General features: G+C 41.4%; 1 protein-coding gene across 11 annotated transcripts in view; it reads right to left on the minus strand.

Moving 5' to 3' along the window:
* The window catches only part of RBMS1 (RNA binding motif single stranded interacting protein 1), a 216,541-nt gene that overhangs the window by 12,922 nt on the left and 179,416 nt on the right, over positions 1 to 24,203 (minus strand). For 6 of the 11 annotated variants that reach the window (XM_085001220.1, XM_085001219.1, XM_005671872.4 and 3 more), the window contains 4 exons: positions 15,400 to 15,557; positions 13,364 to 13,443; positions 1,323 to 1,438; positions 116 to 165 (listed from right to left, as the gene is read on the minus strand). In XM_085001220.1, coding sequence (XP_084857346.1) covers positions 116 to 165; positions 1,323 to 1,438; positions 13,364 to 13,443; positions 15,400 to 15,557 — 404 coding nt within the window. The remainder of the gene's footprint in view (positions 1 to 115; positions 166 to 1,322; positions 1,439 to 13,363; positions 13,444 to 15,399; positions 15,558 to 24,203) is intronic. The other 5 variants (XM_085001221.1, XM_021075055.2, XM_085001218.1 and 2 more) reach the window with 1 other exon arrangement.

A 24,203-nucleotide genomic window follows, 5' to 3' on the forward strand; every position in this document is an offset into this window, starting at 1 on the left:
ACAAAAGCCTTTATTAAGTCATCCTTTAAATAGAATAATGCACAGAACAAATGTCGGATGTTGTCCACCTTCACAATTTCCCTCAAGCCGCTAGGTACTTATCATAATGACATACCCGTTCTGTATAGCAGCTGTGGTTGGGTCGTAAGTAAGTGTCATTCCAGCCTATGGGAAAGAGAAAGAAACATTCTTCTGCAAAGGCACAAATTAAAAATTCAATTTCTCAGAGGCATGGCAACATAAAACAGTGATAGTTCAGTAGTACTTGATAAAATGGAGAGTTTCTGTCAGACAAGCATAATTATAAACTCCACAAGAGAATTAAGCTCTAGACCAGCATTGTACCTCCCATATGGGAGCCATTAGTCACAGGCAGCTATTTAAACAAAAAGTTGAGTCCCTCTACCATACTTGCTACATTTTGAGTGCCTCAAATAAGGAGCCACAAGTGGCTAGTGGTTATCATCGGGCAGTACAGATTCTAGAACATTTCTTCTGCATAACACCTCCTGAGGCAGTCTTGAACTAGTATGTTACTTAAAAGAACAATTCATTTAAAATAAATATGGGGGCATGGAGGGTCAACATTTTTACTGAGAAATGAAGCTCTTTTTTTTCCTAAAGAACATTATTTAAAGGAATTAGGCAAAACATCTCAATGAAAAATATACTATTTATTGTAATAATATTTAAAATCATCTCTGAATAACTTTATTTTTTTAAATTATTTATTTATTTATTTATTTTGTCTTTTTGCCATTTCTTGGGCTGCTCCCTCGGCATATGGAGGTTCCCAGGCTAGGGGTCCAATCGGAGCTGTAGCTGCCAGCCTACGCCAGAGCCACAGCAACACAGGATCCGAGCCTTGCCTGCGACCTACACCACAGCTCACGGCAACGCCGGATCGTTAACCCACTGAGCAAGGGCAGGGACTGAACCCGCAACTTCATGGTTCCTAGTCGGATTCGTTAACCACTGTGCCACGATGGGAACTCCTGAATAACTTTAAATGTAAACTCAAGGAACCATGACATTAAAACAATAAGCCACCTGTGCATTTCTCACAGCTACTTTAAGATGCTCTTTTACCGTCTACGTAGCTGAGTGGTAAAAAGAGCTGTTTCCACCATCTGTCTGTCTGTCTGGAAAATCACCACTCTTTTAGCACCATATCTTAATGTGACATTATCTGGATTGATAAAGTTTCATTCCTGGCCACCTCTTCTACATGTGTGGTGGCCAAATCGAGATGCCACCTGTGTGATTACTCAAGTAGCTTCTGTGATGATCCACCCCCACTGAAGTTTCAGGAAAGGACTTACAAGTCTCACCTCTCCTTCTCTGTGCCAGGGTCTTCCATTAGGGATGTATTTGTTTGGGTTCTGTCTCTTCTTCTGTCCCCCGTCCGCAAACTTACACAATAAGGGTTCTGTAGGAGCTGAATAAACAGGGAAAAACAACAGGAAACCCAAACTGTTAACACGTGTACGAGTGACAAAAAGTAACTGGATTTCTTTTTTAATAGGAGCAGTGCTAGTGCTCTAAGGGACCTGACAGCACATGTCAAGGCCAAAGTTGACTCAGACCTTTTGAGAGGATCCACTGGTGAAAAATATAGTACAGGAAATACATGAGTTATTATTTTCAAGCCAGAGTGTAATAAATTGAAAGGGCTACTCTGAGGAAGCAAAGGAAGTTGTGGATTTGCTTTTGCACTTCTTTAGGTAGAAACATTCTTCTTTCCATGCTGGACCCTCTCCAATTTCATCTCTGTCAATCTTCAAATGTATATAGGATTGTGTTATTCCCCGCCCCCTCAACTCAGAAATGCTCCCACAGCTTCACATTATAATTCCTCAGAGAGATCTTCACTTCCTCCAGCAGAAAACAAGTTCCCTTTCATACTGCTCAGACTGTATTTTTACTCACAGCAATTTTAATACTTTGTGCTGATTTGTCTGGTGTCTGTTTCTCCTCTAGAGCATAAGCTCCATGGAGGCAGTGACTTCTGCTCATCACTGTTCTCTCCAGGCTGAATCAATGAATGGATATGAATCGGTCTTATTTGTTTATGTGGGGGATACAGCACTGAACACAGCTGTTGTAAGCTGAAAACACCTGTCCACCCTATTTAAAGGTTTTTCTGTGCTTTTAATCATCCCACTTGGTGTTGCTGTACTATACATCCGCCTCATCAAATGATCCCAAGAAACTAACAAAGAAAAGCAAAAAAGGCATAAGATGAATAGACCATCTTACCAGGGATATATATTCATTAGCTAAAAAAAGAAAAAAAAAGTGACAGCATAGTAGGCCACCCATGCCTTTTCGTTTTTTTAAAAAAATATTTTTCTGTAATGGAAGTAGCAGTGTATTCCTGAAAGCTGTACATGTTTCCATGTGTTTCTAGTTAATGTAATAAAGACAATCACACCTTCCTGTCTGGCTCGCACATTCTGTCCTTTGTCTACCGTGGAACCGTGATTACTACTTTCAAGTTCTGTTTCAAAGTTAAATAACCATGAAGGGAAAAATATTGCTTGTGGAAAATTTACTCCTTTTTCCTCTGCCTCTTATTATCCTAATTCATCTCTTATTTTATATCACTATTACCCACCCACTAATGACAGGGTGGAAGCAATAGTGCCTCTCAGTACTCTTCTGCCAAAAAAACAAAACACAACCAAAACCCAACTGCAATTCCTTCCCACAAGCTGTCGAGGCTGTTTGGCACTCCTTTCTCCTCTCCCTGGTGTGAACACTCCAGAGGGGCGGGCTGGCATGTAAGCTCACGTCTGAATGGCAGCTGTACTGCAACGGGTTCCAGGAGGTGAGAGCAAAACTGTCATGTGTCTGATGAGACGTGGTGGGCCCTGCCATTCACAAAGGGGTCCTGAGTTTCCCTCTGACTCTACCCACCCATTTCCTGAACAAGGAACTCCCATTCTTCCATTTAAGGCAAAGTGGGTGTGATGGAAGATGGACTGGGGCCAAATCGTACTTTCCTGAACTACCTTTTCTGTCTTTCCAAAAAAAGATACTGACTTTCGGAAATTTCCACCTTCACCAACAATCACAGAAGGTAAAGGATACAGATGCGGTGAAACAAGAGAGCTTTCTAGTCACTGATGATGATGATTTTAATTCTACAATTGGGCCGTTCAGGGACAGACCAGATGGAATCTGGGCTGGAAACTGGGCCAGAGAAGATGGCATTCAAATGTGAGGAAGGAGAGTGCCTGTCTACTGTGGTGTGGCTGGGGACGCCTCATCCTTGACCTCTAAGGACAACCTGAGAACTCAGAGAGAAACAGGATCTCACTCTCCATGGGTCTAGAAAGGTCCTTGTGGCATCAAATGTTTTTTCTCCAGTGATACCTGATGTTTTAGGACTTTACCTTGCCGTAACCCCCCTTTGGGGAACGGCTTTTATCTAGAGGCATTATAAAGACTAGCTCCTAGACTGAAATTCAAATTAAAAAAAAAAAAAAGTTGACTTGGCCCAGGTGGGATTCATTCTGGAAGTTCCCCAGGCTGCCTGGGTAGGCAGGTGTGAAGGGAAGCAGTGGCGTAGCAATTCCTGGCCAGCACTGGGCCGCATGTTTGCTGAGAGGCCAAGTGCCCCTATCTGTGGGAAGGGGCTTCCAATACATTTTCATTCATCTAGACTAAGCTCTGTCAAAGAAAAAGCAATTTCAGGCAACAATAACGCCTGCTAAGAACGTCTAATGAGGAGGTAAACATCAAGCGAGTGATGACATGTTTGTAAATATATCATTTAAATGAAACAAATGGAACAGAATGTGGTTGAATCTTTAAAAAATGAATTACATTTGCTGCATGATTTTGTGCTGTCATTAAGGTATTTTCCTCCCAGTGAAACCAAAAAGGTAAGTAGTTAAAACAGTTTGCCTACTGGCAGGTGTCCCATATCTTAGGAAGACAAATTTCTTATTTTAAGGGATTATAACCAGTAGAAATGACACATTTTAAAGATAGTTGCTGGTTCCTGGCTTCTAGGAAATGGGAATGCTCCAGTATTCAGGGGCAATATACTATTAATATACTATTAAAATTTCTCTGGTCTGTTTAGCAGTTGAAATTTTTACTGCATGCCTACTATGTACAAGGTATAGTGCTAAGAGCTAGGGATACAGTGGAAGCTAAAACAGGGTCACAGTTCTTACAATCTGATGGGGATGAGTGTGTCCCCAATCTTATAAAAACCCGCTCAGCTATTTATGGTACAGAGTACCGTTTTTGAGACGTTTGTTTTTAATAAAAATGCCACCCAGAAGTGAAATACTTCTGATACAGGAACAGCTGTATTTCTTTACAGCTGCTGCTCCTTGGACTTGGAGGGTATGAAACAGAGCTTATTCCTAAGTTTTTTTTTTTTTTTTTTCTTTTAGGGCCACACCCACGGCATATGGAGGTTCCCATGCTAGGGGTCGAACTGGAGCTACAGCTGCTGGCCTACGCCAGAGCCACAGCAACACCAGATCTGAGCTGCATCTGCAACCTACACCACAGCTCATGGCAATGCCCGATCCCTGACCCACTGAGCGAGACCAGGGTTCAAACCCGCAACCTCGTGGTTCTTAGTCAGATTTGTTTCCACTGTGCCACAACAGGAACTCCTCCTAAGTGTTCTTAATAACTGATTTATTATGAAGACTGGATAATGTTCTCGAGGAAAGCAACTATGTGAGTTTTTTTTTTTTTTTAAAGACATCTATGTGACCATTAAACTGAGCATGAGTCAGATGATTTCAGTTACATTTTTGAATCGAGAGACAAACACACCCACAGCAATATCTGGGTCATGGCCCACTTATTTCTAAGTGTGTGCAAGACTGACAAAAGGAGAGCTCCTTATTGGATTAGCATGTACTGTGGCTCATTCCAGACCAGGAGATAGTCTCTAGTTTGCTTTTTGGAGCCTGATACTCAAGTTTTAGTTTGAAGACCGGGAGGTGCTATGTGATGCCAGCTTTTTGTACAGAACATATCCTTTAGGTGACTTCCTGGACTGTTCTTTTTAGAAGGGAGGAAAGGGCCAGTGTCTGCCATTGACTCAGGGGTAAGAAAGGGGGCATTCTCTATACATCTTCTTTTTTTAAACTTTGCACTTTCTTTACATAATAGTTTGCATGTTGAGTGTTTGCTGCCCTGGATACTTTCAGCAAGAATGAATTAAATATTCAGGGTGAGTGAGTTCAATATAAGATCTGAAGTTTTCAGCCATGAAACAGGAAAAGTATCTAACATTTTCACTTGAGGAGTACTGGGGAGGCATGGCCTGCAGAAAAGGAAGTGCCATGAATACCAGTACACAGGCCTATGATCAACAGGCACGTTTGGGTATATTAACTTAAAAAATAGTTTGTAACAGTCAACCTGTAATCTCTGGCCACTTTTCTAGATTAGCAACTCTTCACCTTATTGTGCAAAACAATAAATGCAAAGTGTTATAATAAATAATTTGGATTTAAAATATATTCTTGTATTAGGTTGATAGAATGTTACATAAAATTACCCCATATCAACTGATTTTGCCAAATATGCAGCGCATTCAAAGCTGAACTTTCCTTAATGAATCATGATCTTTTGGGTTTGTAGAATGGGTGTCTCAGATGTCTTGTGAGATCTCTCAGGGCAGAGTCTCATCCTTTTATTGACCAAGACAAAGAAGTTATTTCCTTGTTCCTCAGAACCAACAAGAACACATACCTTCAGAAGCTTAATTGCTGTGGTAGAACCTTTAACTGGCAGGGCCGCAGGCAATCACTGATCTAATATTTAATATTTTGGGGGCATCTCTCAAGAACCATCTACAGCAACTGCATTCCTGGATCTCCAATGTGCCCTCGATAGGGATGATCTTTTACAAAATGCCTGATTTGTGGCACTAACGGTCCCTCTTAAGGCCCATGACGCCTCACTGTACACCATTAAGTCCTGTCCTTACCCATCTTCCGAAGCCAGACTCTGCAGTGACTGAGGCTCAAATGTCTTCCCTGGATACCCATGCTAAGCATCTCTGCTAGGATGCCTGCTTTGACTAAGCACTGTAGCATAGGACCAGACCTCTTGGACATTCTCCTCACTTGCCTCATCTAACAGCTCAGAGACTAGGGCTTCTCTGTATTTGTAACAAAGTAGACCCTCTCACCCTGTTCTAGCAACTGGAGAAACTGCTACTTCCAAACTCCCATTTTGAAAAAACCCAGAAAGTTATACAGTATTCTATCCCAATCAACAGTCTTTAAACCATAAATTGCCCCGTGATCGAAGCTTTTCCATCACTAGTGGGAAACCAGCCCACTCAACAATTGTAATTAGATTTCTTTTCAATAATGTTGGCTACTTTCTAAATTCCTCAACTAACAACATGCAAGAAACTATCCAGGCCTCCTTTAAAAATTTTAGCCTAAGGTTCCAATTAAATTATTATCCCTTCGTTGTGTGGACAACATCGTTTCCTATTTCAGGCTCCTCTTTGTTTCTAACCAAACCCTGCTGTTCTTACAACTACAGGGCAGAGCTTCAGTGTCTCTCTGCAGATGCCTAACCTGTTGGTAGGTTCTGTCTCTCCTCCTTTCCGGACCTGTAGACGGAGGTTCCAGTTCCCACGCAGCTTTGTTTATCAGTAAAGTGATGATTAAACAACATCCAACATTTCTATGTAAAATCAGGTTACATAGAAAACATAAATGCAATACTTGCCCATCATTCCATTATAAATATTTTAATATTCTCTACTTCCTTTCTAACTCTATTTCATTTCTGCAATCATAGGGTCTTTTCTTCTACCATTTACATTGTGGACCTTTCTCTAGCTTGTTACAGAACTGTTGTTTTTTAATGGCTATGTAATGTTCTACTTGAAAAAGGATCATGTATAGCTTATTATGGCTAACACTGCACAAATATCTGTGTGTCTTGTTTATCTCTTCAATCCTAGTGCCAATGCGATATTGGTGGTCAGGTTCCAAAGTGGTTAGAATGTTGGCCCTAGATTAGTCTCCCTGGGTTTGCAATCTGGCTTTGCCATTTACCAGCTAGTGACCCCAGGCAAGTCTCTGGTTTCATAATCTGTGAAATGGGGATACTAATAATATTTATTTCAAAGGATTGTTACAATTGACATATATAAACATATATGAAGGGCTTAGAACAGTTCAATGAGTATTAGCTATTGTTGTTAGCACACTAAAAAGAGGAAGAGCTTACATTTTTGATGAAGGGCTCCTCCTCTTACCTTTGCATTATTAAATTAAATTCTCAGGAGAGGAACTTCTGGTTCAGAAGTTATAAGCATTTTTGGGAACTGGTTTGTTTCCCATGGGATTTGATTCTGCAAGATTTAACGAGCTGGTGACGGCTGCTGCCTTGGCTTCACACAGAAAAAAGAAACGTTCCAGCTGTAGTTAAGGATAAAGTTACTGGAAAATGCCTTTCAGAAAAAAACTGTTTCATAGTAACACCTACATCTTCCACCCAAGATCTTTATGCTTTAATAAAATCTTACTCCATGATTTATTGTTCGTCTCTGGCAGAACCTGAGTAGAAAGGTGTAGAAAGGTGACTGGAGGGGGCCTGCTGGGGGGTGTGTGTGTCACCATCCAGGGTGGTAACAGCTGCCTGACGCAGTCTCATCGTAAGCCTGACGTGGCATTCAAAGCACTCGGGAGTTAAAACACTGGCACACTTCTAGGTGTGGTCCCTTGTAAAAGCCAGACTTCCTTCCTTGGTAGAGAATGTATGGGGGTTTTGGTTCTGCAAGACAGCCCTCACCCCCCTGGCCTCCCAGGATGGTTCCAGCGCTTTTGCTTTCATGGCAATGATTTACTCATAAGCTTCCAGCCTGTGGAGGGAACAGCTCAACAATATGCACATTTAGACCCTGCTCTACTGTACACACTGGGTGAGGGAGACGTGAACACGTCACAGTCCCAAAGGTATGATCACACTGTCTTAGAGGTACCAGGAGCATCGCACGTGTCTTTAAGTATTTCTCTTGTCCTAGAGGTGCCAAAATTTTCTGTTTTTAGTACAGTAACAGGGCTTAAGACAAACATTCAGGAAACGAAACGGGCAATAAAAACCCGTGAAAGATTTCCAGCCTTTTTACTAGATTTGTAATTTTTCCTCTAAACATTACCTTTTCTGTCTCCTCGCAGAGGATAAGGCCCTAGTAACTTTCCCTATGTAAAGAACATTCCAGAATGTGGGTAAGAGCAGTTTTCAAGCCCTCCTGGGCATGTACCCAATCTGAAAAGTCAAAGTAACACAGAAAGCAGATGTAAAACAAGCTTAGGTCTTTGGATGGAGTTGGCCAGCAGTCATGTACGCACTTCACTGGAGCTCTTCCATGACCCAGGCAAAGCTCTGGACAATGTGGCCGAATGATGCCATTGCAACAATGGGAATGTGCATGAACATGGTGGTGACCAGACACTTTTTTTTTTTTTTGTCTATTTAGGGCCGCAGCTGTAGCATATGGAAGTTCCCAGGCTAGGGGTCAAATCAGAGTCACAGCTGCTAGCCTACACCACAACCACAGCAACACCAGATCTGAGCCACGTCTGCAACCCACACCACAGCTCATGGCAATACTGCTCCTTAACCCACTGAGTGAGGCCAGGGATCAAACCTGCATCCTCATGGATACTAGTCAGATTCGTTTCTGCTGAGCCACGATGGGAACGCCGACACTTTTTTCTTTTAAAAAACTCTCTGCCCTTAGCACACAAGGACTTATTCAGACTCCATTAATATCAAGAAGAGGTCCAGAAAGAGTGATGTGATCACACTGCCTCCTGCAGTATTGAATATATGCATGGCCTTGGTCCAGGGGTAACCTTGTGTGCGCTTCCCACAGAATCAAAAACAGAGCGCAGCAGGGCAAGCAGCCTGTGGAGAACTGCAGCTAACATGCCATGTGCATTAGTCTTCTTGGAGGCTGTACTCTCTTCCAGGAAGGTACTGGAAGAACATTTTTTTAGACAAATCCTTGAATCGTGACCATGAGCGACAGTGTTTTTGCCTTGGGCACATCTCCTAATTTGGACATCAGTTCTCACTAGGACTTCTCATCACTTGTTTCTAACATCCACTGGGTGGGAAACCACCACTGCATGATTTCTCCAGAATGGAATTTTTATCAAGCAAATAGGACGTACTTATTTTTGAGTTCTATGGAATTCACCTAGATTGTCCCACAGAAGTTTTCAGTTTTTTGACCCTTCTTGGGGTCCTTCCAAGCAAAACTGACTTACTGCAAAACAGCCAGTGCTCAAAGTCAAGGTAAATCCAAAGGACAAGGCTTCAACATTTTCAGGGAAAAATGAGACTGGGTAGGGATGGATAGAAGGAAAGGCCTCATGAGCAATTTTTTTTAACACCAACTATAAAGTAATGCTTGAAGAATTTACCATAAGATAATGAAAATACGGTAACATCAGACACAAAAGCACCAGATTTTTTAAAAGTAAAATCAGAAAGCGGATTGCAGAAAACATGGTGCTGCAGTATACCGGATTCTTTTGGAACTCTAGATATCTACCACATTACGTTCCATGTCCCAGGTCAGTGTGGGGTATGCCTGGCCTGGGGAACCCAGCCACACCACCCTGATATGAAAAGTGTGTTGGCAGAGGGATGATGGGTGGCATATCAGAAGTGACAACTCATGGAGTTCCCGTCGTGGTGCAGTGGTTAACGAATCCGACTAGGAACCATGAGGTTGCGGGTTCGATCCCTGCCCTTGCTCAGTGGGTTAACGATCCGGCGTTGCCGTGCTGTGGTGTAGGTTGCAGACTCGGCTCGGATCCCGCGTTGCTGTGGCTCTGGCGTAGGTCGGTGGCTACAGCTCCAATTCAACCCCTAGCCTGGGAACCTCCATATGCCACGGGAGTGGCCCAAGAAATAGCAACAATAACAACAACAACAACAACAAAAAAAAGACAAGACAAAAGACAAAAGACAAAAAAAAAAAAAAAAGAAGTGACAACTCATGTGTGTAGTTGACCTCCTTCTGCTCTACCATCTAGAAACCTCCTTAAGAGTGTCACACTGTTCAGCTTGTCAATGTGCAGAAAGTGTCTTTTGGGGACTGTGTCTAATACAGGTTTCTCTTCTCCTTGGCTAATGTCACGGGCAAATCACCAGTCGTGCAAGAATCTGAGTGCTCTGATGCAAATCATCCTGGGTAATTCTGTGTATGCCGGCTAAGCAACTTGATCGTTACATAAACCATCCTCTGACTGTATTTAGGAAATGCTATGTCTGCCTAGCAGTGAGCCCACTGTATTTAAACATTAAAGTGGAGGCTCATTCAATTTACCCTTGCCTGATAATATTTTTGTTTTTCAGCTGGTTCTGCTGAAAAGAATCATATGCTCTCCATGGAGAAATTCATGTGACAGAGCAGCCATGCAGGTAGCCGGTGGGGAGAGAGCCGCAACTGATAAAACAGGCTGCAAGTCAAAGCTCTTTCTCGTATAATGTGTGCCAAAAACAATCCAGAGAAGTTGAAACTGGGTTCAAATTTTGTTGTGCATTCTCAAGCCCACTGGAGACTTCTTTTGAGGAAAGGGGTTCACTGATCAGCAGCATGCTTCCAAATCTCGCATTGTACATTTCAAACTCCTGCCTAAAAGCAGCTGAGCCTCACTTACGGGCAAAAGATATTCTCAAAGGCTGTCAAAAAAGCCATGATTACTGTGATGAGCTCTCTAAGAAAAACACTCTTGGAAACTACTTGGTAACCTATGCTGGTGGAGAGTGAGGGACAGGCTTTTTGTGCCTACCACAAAATTAAAATATAAAACACAGCTCTTGGAGTTCCCATTGTGGTGCAGAGGAAGTGAATCCGACTAGGAACTGTGAGGTTGCGGGTTCGATCCCTTGCCTTGTTCAGTGGGTTAAGGATCCAGCATTGCCATGGTCGCAGACATGGCTTGGATCCTGTGTTGCTGTGGCGCTGGTGTAGACTGGTGGCAACAGCCCCGATTAGACCCCTGGCCTGGGAACCTCCATATGCCGCGGGTGCGGCCCTAAAAAGACAAAAGACAAAAGACAAAAAAAAAAAAACAAAAAAAACCCCAAAAAAACAAAAAAAAGAAACAAAAAAAACCACAACCAACAAAACACAGCTCTTGCTGCTAAAGAACTTGCCGACTAGTTGGGCGGCAAGACTAAAACACAAGAAGGATCCTCTAACATCAGAAAATGATGTAAAGTTAGGTCCTGGTTCATCATAAAGAGAATGGCTTGACTGCATGGCTCTCTTCCCTACAGGGCTGCTCTCTGGGTAGAAGAAACCTTGCTTCTTACGCCCCATTTGACACTGAGCATGACTTGGAAGAAACTATTCTTTACTAGTTGCAAAGGTGCAAAGAATCCTATGATCATCTACGTGTGGTTTGGAAATCAAGGTCTTTTTTTTTCCTGGAATGGGTGTGACCGACAGTCTTGGAACCTACTTCAAGGAAACAGTTAAATGACATGACCATGAAGTCCTCTGGAGAAAAAAGGAAACTTCGACCTCAATTCGTGACACCCTGAGAGCTATTTCATTCAGGGGACTGGTAGATTTTATCTTAGATTGATCCAACATCAAAACAAGTGCATGCTGTGGTGTGTGTCCTTCTCGAAATCTCCTGGTTGCATGCAAGGAGGGGCTGAGACAGTAATGAGGTCACAGGTGGGTGGATGAGCAGCCCTTCAAAGGGACTAATAACTACTCTGGGGTCCCGGCTATGCAGAGAAGGATGTGGGAATCGAGGATAACATGGGGGCAGCTGTGTGCAGGGGCCTTGGAAGGCCCCACAGAGCAAGGTTTCCAGAAGGCTCCCACTCTCCCTCGTCTTTACTTAGCTGGCAAGTAGAAACATTCCTCTCTCATTTCTTTCCCTTTTTTTCTTTCTAACTTTCAACTCAAGTGTTGATGAAAAAACAAAACTAACTTAACAAAAACCAAAAAGGAAGCTCTTTCACAAGGCTGAGTTCTTTGGAAGAGCATGCTTCCAGGTCTTGTATTTTAAGTTTCAAACTCACGCTGCCAGGCAGCTAGCTCAAGCTCACATACAGCTAGATAAACCACATGCTGGCAGGATTCTGTATTAAAGGATGCACATCCTTGCAAGTAGTTTCTCTATGAAGTGAGACTCACCTGGATACAGAAAATTAGAGTGAATCCCTAATCATAATTGCCAGTTATCCAGTTAAAGATGGAACCTTGGAGCTACAGAAGAATAAACACTGAACACTAGTTACACATGCACAGATGGAAATGACTTCTGGTTTGTGGTCTGCCACTAGCATGCTAGCCTGTAAACAGGTAGTATTCTCTTGGTGAAGAGTGTAGTGAAATTTATGCAAAACCAACATTTACTGGCATTTAATATAGTTCAGGTACTGAGCTGAGCATGAAAACAAAAATGATGAGGAAACGGTCTCTGCCTTTTAAGGAGCTGAATTCAGTGCATGGAGATGTGCAAACATGTTCAATGATGCCATACAGGTTGGTGTCCTGAGGGCGCTCTGTGGGGTAACCTGATTGGAGGAGAGGGGGCTGCTGAAAGAGGGAGGCAAGCTTTGAATGTACTCTTGAGAGGTGAGGAGGGGATAGCCAGGTTAAAGGAAACTGAAGTGAAGTCATGTGCTTAGGGCTAGGAGGTGGGGCAGTTTAGGGAAAGAGCTGAGCAGACTGGTGAAAACTGAGAACTGCTGTTTAGGTAAGGGTCAGAAGCTGAGTCAGGACCAGGGATGCTGAGAGTCTGGTCAAGCTGAAGCCCACTGTATTTGAGACAGGTCTAGTGGGAGTTAGAGTGAGTGGGATGTTGGAATGAAAAGCTCCTGAGGTGCAGTATTCTTGGTCAAGTCAACACAGGGTGGAGCAATGGGAGGAAGTGGCTACAGTGGAGTGAACAGGGGGCCACAGGAGTTGAGTCTGGTCCTTGCAAGCAGGGAGGGGTAACACACATTGAAATCTTTCAGAACAAAGGCAGGAGCTGCAGTGGAAAGTACTTTAACAGATGACTGAGTGACAGAATATGGATTAAGGATGGTGATAAAATATGTTAGAGGATGGCTTATGCCATCCAAGAGGGAGAGGCTTCTGAATGCTTTGCAGGTCAGACAGCTCCTTGCCGCTGGGTCTGCCTCCATTCACACTGAACACCCAACATCTGGGAGAGGTGGACGTTGAAGTTTTACTTGCAGATCCAAAGAAAAAAAATTTAAAAGAGCTAAATGAAGGTTTCTTTTTGTTCTTGATATGAGTCACCATGTGTTAAAATTAGACATACGTTATAGAAGAGACTACTGATACGATTTTAGAAAAACAACATACCAGAAACTCCGGGTGGTGTCTTAATGAATTTTCCATTAAAATGACCAATAACGGCTTCACACTTTTCTGTTGATTCCATCCTATTTGTACATGAAAATAAAACACATATAATCAGAGCTATCTCAGTTTTCATTTTGTTCTGTGCACATGAATACATTCTTATAGGTTTATTGGAGACAAATGAAACCTAACAAAAATGTGAATGACAAGAAAAAGTGAGTTTATCCTAGTAATCTAAGAGTTGGTTCAGTACTTCCATGGTAAAATGAAAACTGATAACCACAGAGTACATTTGGAATCATAAAAGAAATAAGTTATATCAAGAGTGTTTAATATCAAGTATATGAAAATGTGTAATTTTCTTCCACTTGTTGAAAAAATGGTTAATCAATACACAATAGCTTTGTTAGTCTTGATGCCGAATTTAAAACAAAAATACCAGTTTAAAATAACAGTGTGTTTAATGCTGCTAGAATATTGGTCATTTTAAAGATGGTCTTTCCTTTTATATATTCACAAAATGACAGACCTGAAAGTCATGATAAGGACTGGTGTTAATCACAGGATGTGTCTTATGTGTTTTTCATATTAGCTTCAAATTTAAAACAAAATTAGTGAAGTTAACTATGTACCTTCTTGGCCATCCTGGCATTAGAGGAGTAATTAAAGGATGGAGCCTAACAACTTACTCTACACCTGCAGGTGGCTAAGAACATTTGAGAACACATTTCAGGGGAATTAAATTATTTTGACTTATTTTTCTTTAATGGAAGAATACACTACACTCCTGGACTACCCAGAAGAATTGCACCTTGGTTTTAATGGGTGGTAATAGTTTTTAAAAGCAATAAAATTTAATTGGGTTCTATCTTTGGACACAGAAATCAAAGTCCTTGATCTCCTTTCAGAAGAACACCCACAGAGGGACAATTTTCAGATGGCACCGAGCCTTTCAATGTTTCACCTGAATCCTTTTAACCCATGAAGTTGGCACTGCTGGACTTGGTGACTCTCCACCTATAGGATATTTTAGTTTTATTATAAAATTATCTGGCCTAACAGAAAGAGCAAAGGACTAAAAGCCAGAAGGACCAAGTATTAGACCCTGCTTCACGGCTTGGCAGCCCAGTGACAATGGAAAAGTCTTCCTTTAACTCAATGTTCTTATATGCGCAAGAGCGAACAACTGCTTTGCTTTCATGGTAGGTGTGACAGTCGTCAAATAGGATAATGTATAGGAAAGTAAAATGTCAGCATTTTCCCTCTGAAATCAAAGTCAACACTTTAAAACACGTAGACATTCTCAGTTACTACAGACTATTAATAGGTTGCTAAATGATGTGAAATCAGTTTCTGCACATGGGCTTTCAGATGAGAATTATGTCAAAGATCAAAGCTTCTTCTGTTTAAAGTTTTCCCCTTTGGAAGCAAACTAACCACTACACTGAAGTATCTTTTCTGGGGAGAAAGGATACAAATAAGATGGAGAGTGAGGGCACTTCAGATACTTATAACATTTTACTTCTTAAAAAAATAATCTGAAGCAAAAATTATAAAATACTACAATTTCTGTGACAATTGGCGGTTAGATGGATGTTGCATTACTGTTACACTTTTCTGAGTGTTTAAAATATTTCATTAAAAAATCTAATTCATTGACTTTATTGATGATGAACCTAAGTTTCATCTAATGAGACAAAAATGCAAATTTATTTAGGAGGCTGAGATTGTTATTTTTCAGAAGTTTAGGCATCCTGATCTAATTAATCAAATGTAAGGAAACATACTTGCAGAGCTATTGATCATGTGGGATTTTCTTGTCGCAAGTCACCAAATATTTAGTGTCCTCAGGTTGAAGAATCCTAATAAACGTCCAAAAGATTTGGGAAAACCCAAACTTTTTTTTCTGTATGAGTGAAGTTCAAGGTACAACTAGCTCCTCTAATCCTGGCTTAGTTTCTCTTGCTCAATTTTTATTTTCCAAGAAATTTAGCAGAGCTACTGTTGTTGACATGAAGACAAAGCAGCGTGCTTACCTAGCAAAGCCAACACCACGACTTGTTCCACTGGAATCACGTAGTATCCGTGTAGAAATAACTTGTCCAAATGGTTTTAGCATGTTTTCAAGCTCTTGCTCATCCATGGAGAGTGGCAAATTAGAAATATACAAGTTGGTAGGGTCTTGTTCCTGTTGCTAAAAGGGAACAGAGAACTGTCTGTTAATTTCCAACAGGAGGTGAGATACTTATGTGAACACGCTCACTTGCACTTAGCCACTCTCTTTGCTCAGGTCCTTTAAAAGTACTAGCATGTGAGATCATGGAAACTACAGAATGCCCAAATTGAACACACTTGAAAGAAGTGTCTGAAGCTCGGGCAATCTGTGCAGGTCAGATGCGATCCACCAAACCATTCTTGGCAGGTTTGGAAGCAGAACTGCTGGCAGGCACTGCTGAGCTGGAGATGGTGCCTTCATGGAAGCACAACTTTCAGCTGTTTGCAGTGTTCTGCAAAATAACTAACCTCTCCTCCACTGCTATTTTTAGGAGCCCATTTCAGGCACACTATTGCACAGATGGCTATTACCTCTAATAATTCAATCCAGAGACATATGATGGGTTCTGGACCAAGCCATCTAAAGTCCAGGGGGACTCTGCCCAAACTCACTCCCTCTGCTATACGGCGGAGTCCTTACTGCCTCTGAGTTGTGATCAACACTGGGAAATAGCTTCAGAATCAACAAAACCAAGAAAACACAAAACTGTACAAAATGACAGACTCCAGGCAGGGCAAATTTTAGAATCTGGAGAAAGTTGAACTCAAGTATGGATGGGGGAAGGGAGTTTTGCTAAATCTTCGCTACTCAAAGAGCGATCCAAGGGCCAGCAGTGATGAAATGACCTGCAAGCTTACTAGACATGTAACCCTAGGCCCCATCCCAGCTCTACAGTATATGAAGGTGCATTTTAACAAGATCTCCAGATATGCAATACGAACATTAGAGAAGCAACAATTAGGTCATTTCCCACCCACCTATCCATTGTTGAGGTAAAATCAGCTGAAATCAAATTGAACTGAGAATTTTCTAAGAACCAATAACTGCTATGTATATTTAGAGTCTGGCATTAAATCAACAGGAAATAAGCTTATCTGACAACTGGAATATTTTTTCTGACCCAGTAGAAATTCATGGCAACTGTGAGGCAAGGATGGCCCTAACTTTCATTTATTCATTTATCTGCTTTTTTAGGGCCACACCTGCAGCATATGGAAGTTCCCAGGTTGAATTGGAGCTGCAGGTGCCAGCCTATACCACAGCCACAAGAATTTGGGATCCAAGCCGTACTGTGACCTACACCACAGCTCAGGGCGATGCAAGATCCTTAACCCACTGAGCAAGGCCAGGGACAGAACCCGCATCCTCATGGATACTAGTTGGGTTCGTTACTGCTGAGTCACAATGGGAACTCCAAGGATGGCCTTAACTTTAAAACAGACTTTCCTTTGATCTTGCTAACCAAATGGTACCTTTACATTACTGAACCATGCAAGTTTATGATTTTTCTTTAATAAGCACTGTTAGTAAAGTCATTAATTGATGACTCAGCCTTAGGCACATTCACATTCAGTACTTTAAAAATATATGTGAAACACATGCATGTTTGAATTCGTACAAAGTCTCTACTTTCAAATGTATCCTGGCATTAATTAAACCTGAAATAAAACTTTTCCTTTTAGATAATCCACAAGTAAAAGTCAACATTGCTCTTTCATGCTATACTTCTGCGGTTAAGATTTAAAACAACAATCTGGTTTCCTAGGGAATGGCAAATACCCTGGTTGTCCCAAGAACTCGAGTTATCAAAGACTGAGAAACTCTGGGCCAAAAGTACTGTTCCTGTGACTTCCTCGTTCTGACAGAGGAAGGCAGCATGTAACCAGGCTGGTCCCAAAGGTATGGAGCAGAAGCTCCCAGCCTGGGTAACCCAGACTCTCAGGGGTGTGTGTCAGTGGGGATGGGTTCAAGAAAAAAGAAGAAAAAATTTCAAATGTTCAATAGCAAGCTGAACACTTAACCTTGTTAACCCTTGACAGACTAAACAAAAATGGCAACTATCCTTGTTCTTAGCTAAAATCAGAGTCAGCGTGGTAGCAGTGATTACCTTATGCTGAGCAAAACCTCCTATTGACAATTATATAAAGCATATCTTTACTGTATAAAAATAGTAAAGTGATATAAATGCATGACAATAACAGATAAATCATTTCAAAATAAAGCGGAGAACAAAATGGTTTTAGGTACTAGATTTTTCAAGTTCTTCTGAGGTAGACTCTAAGGTACAATCTTCACTCCTTATTTCCACTTCACTCACTACTTCTCCAACTTTGCCCAACTAATCACACAACTCCTCAATCAGCCACCTCACGTGGGCTCTAACCTCCCAAGTCTCTGAAGGTTTCCTGGAGCGCACAAGACTGCATTTGTGCCTGTGGAAGTCTGGTCCTTCGCTGGCCAACACAGATGGTGTCCTTGCTCTCTGAAGGTGGGAACTGAGGGGTGCTGTACAAGATGACATTTACAATGTATCTTGTATACCCCAGACCCTCACACACAACAATTATGACTCCAGTCCTGTCTCTGGGTAGTTTACAGTTGCATCGGGAGATAAAAACACATGTAATGAATGCTGTAATAGAGATGTGTACAAATCACAGTGGGAGGACAGTCAAGGAACACTTTTCAGAGGGCATGGCTTTGAGTTTGAGACTTGAAAAAATATGCATAAGGCATGAGGTGAAACCAGTCTGTGAAAAGCTATGCAAGGAGGTTGATTTTGCCAGTCATCACTGTCACTGCTTCAACTTTTCCACTTAAGCAATGCTAATAGCAAAGGGAATGACCATGTGTTCTTAAAAGTGTGTGGGCCAAGGATAAAGTAGTCTTGCCAGGGCTGCACTCTTTGAGACCTTGTGCTTTATCTTAAAAAAAAAAAAAAAAAAAAAAAAAAATCATGTAAATGTTGCAATCTCCTAACTATTTGAGTTTGCTTCAATACTTTCAAGTCCTACCGATACTCCAGGGAGATAAGCCATGTTGACCCTATATTTCAGGTACCTGGTGGAGGAGTGGAGAGGAAGCAGAGGGGGAACTGAGTCTAAGCACTGCAGCTAGAAAGCCACGCCCTGAAAAATGGGGAGCTTCTGGAGGCAAGGAGGCAAGGGAGTGATGGGATCGAACCTATCTTGTAAGGAAGACTTCTGAATCATGCTTAATCAGACTCAGAATAAAGCTGGGAACTCCCTAATTAAAGAGCATTAAAACACTCCTTGAACCAAGATTTGGCATAAAAAATGTTATGCAAGAAACACTTATCATAAATACTGAGAGCCTTCCAGTTATAATTAATTATTAAAATCTAAATGACTAACACTTGAGAATATTTAAGAATGTTCACAGAACAGACTCACAGGCATGGAGAACAGACTTGATGCTAAAGGGAGGGAGAAGAAGGGGGATGGACGACTGGGAGTTTGGGGTTAGTAGATGCAAACTATTACATTTAGAATGGATAAGCAATGAGGTACAAATGCAGCACAGGGAACTATATCCAATCTCTTGTGATAGAACATGATGGAAGATAATATGAGAAAAACAAGGGGTGTGTGTGTTTGTGTGTGTGTGTGTGTGTGTGTGTGTGTATATATATATATACACATATACAATAACTGGGTCACTTCACTGCTTTACTGTACAATAGAAATCGACACATTGTAAATCAATTATACTTCAATTAAAAACATTTTTAAAAGAACATTTATAAAATTTATCACATGTGAAGTATTTTTAAAAACGCTCATGTAGGTACTAAGCATTTTCTAAAACTGTGCTTTAAGTTGCTTCTATTATTGAAATATCAACATAAATATTATTCTTTAAAATCTTGATTCAACTTGAAAGATTACCAGTGAAGAAAAAAATAATAAAAAGTGCTAAATCAGAGAATCTGGAAAGAAACTGAGCTCCTAACCCACTCTATGATAAATAGTGAGATAGAGCAGACTAAATACAGGTAGATATTTCCTATGATTTTAGTGAATTTGTTTGCAAGAGCAAAAACTCAGTCCCTTGGCTCTCTTCATTTGGAATGACCTCTAGGACTAATGCTATCTATCTTAATTTTCACATGGTCAACTTATCCTGTGAAGGCTGCATATAAATTTGCAAATTAAGAAAAAAAATCAAAAATAAAAATGAGAAGCAACTCCCGGCCGGCAGCAACGGCCACAAAAATCTAATCACCAAAGCGTCCTTACATTCTAATCACCATACATTCATAGTAAACGGAACATACATGTTTGTAGTAAGTGGGAGAGGTTTTTGAATAAGGGTAACTTCACCTCTTTAAAATCAGTGATAACCATAACTCTGTTTTATTACATACAATGCTATGTCTGAAAAAACAATTATTCTGTAAATTATGGGTGGTCAAACATAAAAATGGGGCCAATGGGTCTCTTTATATCCCTAGGCGTGGAAAGGGTTCAATGGCTTCTCTAACAAGTAGAAAACTAGATCCCACGTTGGCCATGAGAGGGATAAATGGCTACTAATGTTCACTTGAGTAGAAAAGTGGGGCTCACAGGTCCCACGTGGTGTAAAGCACTCAGTCATCATCTGAAAGAAATTAACAAAAACCTCCCTGTGCGTGTGGAATGGTTCCTAAAATGCAAGAAAGGGACTTGGCAGGAAGACCAGACATCTGTTTTCTCTTGTACTGAATAGGTTCACCAACCAGCAGATCGCTGCTCATGGGCATGTGAATGCACACTGCTTAAAGCAGGGTAGACCTCTGCGTGGAAGGGCAATTACATTCCTGCTCCTTTGACTGCCTATTTACAGAAAAAAATTGCAAGCATTACCACTAGGCAAATAACACATGATGGTCTGCTGACACCCAGCAGGTCTTAAGAGGCACAGCTGAAAGGTCTACAGAAGTCACTCTATTAACAGGTATCACCAAGGCTGACTTGAGTTTTACATCTTTTTTAGCTCATTATCTGAGGTTTCTTCCTTCTTTTCATAGATTCTGAGTTTTATTTTGAAAAATGCATGCATTTGAAACAAAAGCCAAGTTTATCACAAAGGGGAACGACCTTTAGCTTATTGGAAAACCTTTTGATATAGTTGATCAGTGTACAAAGCTCAATAAATATGTTTTAAACATCCCATTCTTGACTCTCCATATATGCCCAAGTTGCTAAGTTTTTCTCCTGCTTATTTGGCTTCTTAATTCATCAACAAAACAAACATTCAATATCTAGCGTATGCTAGGTACTAAGCAAGGCACTGAAATTAAAACATGAATAAGAAACAATCACTGCTGTCTAATGTTCTCCACACCAATTATTTTACAATTCAATTTTGCAAATTTGTGGAGTCTTTTTTCAACCTAGGCAGCCAAAGTGTTAAACAACATTACATTCTCCCTCACCCTCCAGATGCCCTTAGAAGAATGCCCCTTAACTTTTTCTGATTATGTAAGAAAGCAAGCCTTTAATACGCGGCAATATGAATTTTCAAAACTTCATAGTATCTGGATTAATTCACTAGAGAAAAGTGGACAGTGATGGGTCCCTTATCACCCAAACATGGGAGCCAGACCTCAACTTTTAAAATTCGTCTCTGCAAAAGGTACATGTCAGGTGCTCCTTTATCCAGACAGCATAAAGGGGTTAAGTCAGCTCCAAATACTCAAATCCATGGTTCCACAGCAAAGAACAATGGACCCTCTAGCATGTAAAATACCTCTTGTAACTTTAATGACATAATAAAAAAGAAATCAGGTCCAGGAAGCTCAGTTGTTCTACAGAGACTTGAAGAAATTCGTCACATGCAGATTGCTGGCATGCCGCCAGCGTCTCTGAACCCTAGTGCATTGTTCCTTCCCAACAGATGATATAGGAAGGGATGGTTTTTCCTAGCCAATTTACGGTCCCAAGCCACCTAAGGAGGTCTTTGAACAGAGCTCATTATCAGTCCACGGGAAAGGTGGCATTCAAAGTGCACTGTTGACACGGCATACAGTGCCCACCTCTACCCAGTCATGACTAAATGCATTTAAAGACTTCTTCAAGCAACATATATTTGATACGCTATGCTCCTCATTATCACTGGCTTTGAAAAGATGCCTAGGTAAGGGCTCGTGGGGCTGCTCTAAATAAGGCCACCGCATTACCTGGAGCAGGTTGTTAAAATAGGCCTCTTTCTAACTTTGTTTCAGCAGAAGTCACCAAAAAACGGGTGTGAGGCACACCCACATTCCAGAGTGAGAAACCAGACCCCCTCAACAGAGTCTGAAGAGGAGCCGGCTGAGACATGGTGTGGGTGCTCAGCTGATGTGTTCTGAGTCCCCCACGCGGGCTGCTTCCCCCTTCACTACCAGTCAAGCAAGGTGGGCTTCAAGAGACCACTCAGGTGGCCTGGTCTGTGCCTTGCAGAGGTTGGTGGATATAATGGATCGAAGTCTAACTCAGGCCTGAGGAATCCTTTTTTTTTTTTTTTTTTTTTTTTTTTTGTCTTTTTAGGGCTGCACCTGCAGCAACATGCAGCTTCTCAGGCTAGGGGTCAAATCAGAGCTGTAGCCACTGGCCTACACCACAGTCACAGCAACACCAGATCCAAGCCGCATCTGCGACCCACACCATAGCTCACAGCAATGCTGGATCCTTAACCCACTGAGTGAGGCCAGGCTTCAAACCTGCGTCCTCATGGATACTAGTGAGATTCATTTCCACTGAGCCATGATGGCAACTCCCGGGCCTGAGGGATCTAAAAGGCAGAGCATCTAGGTGCAGTTGGGATGTAACTAGTCCCTCCCAAACAGGGGCAAACAGATCAGATGTGGGCTGTGCACACAGGGTTCCATTAGATCCTTCCAGGAAGCCTGTCTTGCAGGACTAGAAGGTCCCAGGAGAAAAGGGCTGAAGGCAGAGCCTTTGATTGATTCTCAGGAGCCGAGGCTAAAAGCCTGAAAACGCATCCTCTCTAGTTTAAGAAACCAAAAGGGAACGAGCAAAGCATTCTACGAGGAAAGGCGTCAGCCTCTGTCTGACTGGAAAAATCAACAGCAGATCACACAGCTGTCAGGTCAAGAAATTTTTCCCACCCTTTACCACTGCTCCAACCCTGGAGGGGTCAGAAACCACAGCTAGCCAGCTGAAGGAAAAGTGGGAAAAATACAAGCTAGGGAAACAGGAAAGAAACTAACCATGCTCCCATCCCACAACAGGCTTACTATGTAGCACAGACCAGAGCTGTGGGAAGGGAGAAGCTTGCCTGTTCTATGGCACTCAAAATTCTCTAAGCAGACAGGATGGGACATTTCCATTACAGGCATCACACACTTATCGGGAATATGTTCTTGAAAGTCAGACACGCAGCATCAAAATGTTAACCAGGAGTCTGCTTTTATTTCAAATAAGAACAAAAGTATAATGTATTACTACTAATCACAACCCGCAATTTCCTAAAATGTCACTAAAGACATTTGTTACACATCTGTATGTGTGTGTGTGTTTCTATACGCATAACAAAGGGTTGTAGTAGCATGTAAACGTTTAAAACATCTTTTTTTTTTTTTTTTTTTTTTGCTTTTTAGGGTCGCACACATGGCATATGGAAGTTCCCAGGCTAGGGGTTGAATTGGAGCTGCAGTTGCTACCCTAAACCACAGCCACAGCAACTTGGGATCTGAGCCACATCTTCAAACTACACCATAGCTCTTGGCAACACTGGATCCCCGACCCACTGAGCAAGGCCAGGGATCAAATCCACATCCTCATGGATACTAGTTGGATTTGTCTCTGCTGCACAACAACGGGAACTTCTAAAACATCACTTCTTAATCCCCAAATTATCAATATGGTTGTTAGCAGACAACTGCATTGTGATTTCTCTTAGTACTAGCAACACCCAAGATTGTGCTCTCAGCAAAGTTTTCAAAACCTCTACATGATTCTGACATTTTACAAACTATTTGGAATATAACTTGAGACTTACTTCTTAAATGCCTTATTTAAAATATTGTGTTGGGGTTGGTGTAAATACATACAGAATGGCTGAAAATGTACTGAAAGACAATTACATTCCATGAAGTTTGGATATGAAAAAAATCAAGAGGCATTCTACTGAAAAAGATTAGCCAGAAAGATCGGAAATGAAAGGAGCAACTGAAGGGACTTTCCAAACTAATGACAGTTGCCATAAAAGTCATGGGACCTGTCCTAGATTTTATCCATGAGAGGAAGAACAGGAGCTTCCCAGAGGAGAGGAAATGGACAGAACAGAGGCAAAATTAGAGATCTTTTCTGATGGTTCCTTAAAAGTCCTGCTTAGAAAATGTGTGGCTACCCATTGTTTACAGAGGCATATCGAACATTCTGTAAATCATTATACAATATGGGTATTGTATATTCACAGTTAAATATATTTAAAGTCTCACAATCAGCATCTTTCAACAAAGTCACAGGAAATTGCTCCAATATTAGGGACAGATAATCTAAAAATCATGGTGCTAAATATTTACAGTTTCTACTGAAGGCCTTAGTCTGGAGTTCAAAAGAAATCTAAAATAAGTCCAGCTCAATCAGAAGGTTTAAAATTATTAAAAGTCAACGATTACTTTAGAAAGGTGATTCCTTTTGTTAATTCCTGAAATCTTTACTCATTTTGATTCTTTTAGTCAAGGTAAATCTCTATCTTGGTAGCTGCATTATATGTCCCTCAATAGCCTTAAGGTCTTAGCAGATAACTTAGCTCTACTAGAGTCCTTTAACTCCC

This window comes from Sus scrofa, chromosome 15, assembly GCF_054392235.1.
Source record: "Sus scrofa isolate SSC_HxYL_T2T_F1_AM1 chromosome 15, Sscrofa_HxYL_maternal_Yorkshire_Landrace_v2.0, whole genome shotgun sequence".
Lineage (NCBI taxonomy): Eukaryota > Metazoa > Chordata > Mammalia > Artiodactyla > Suidae > Sus > Sus scrofa.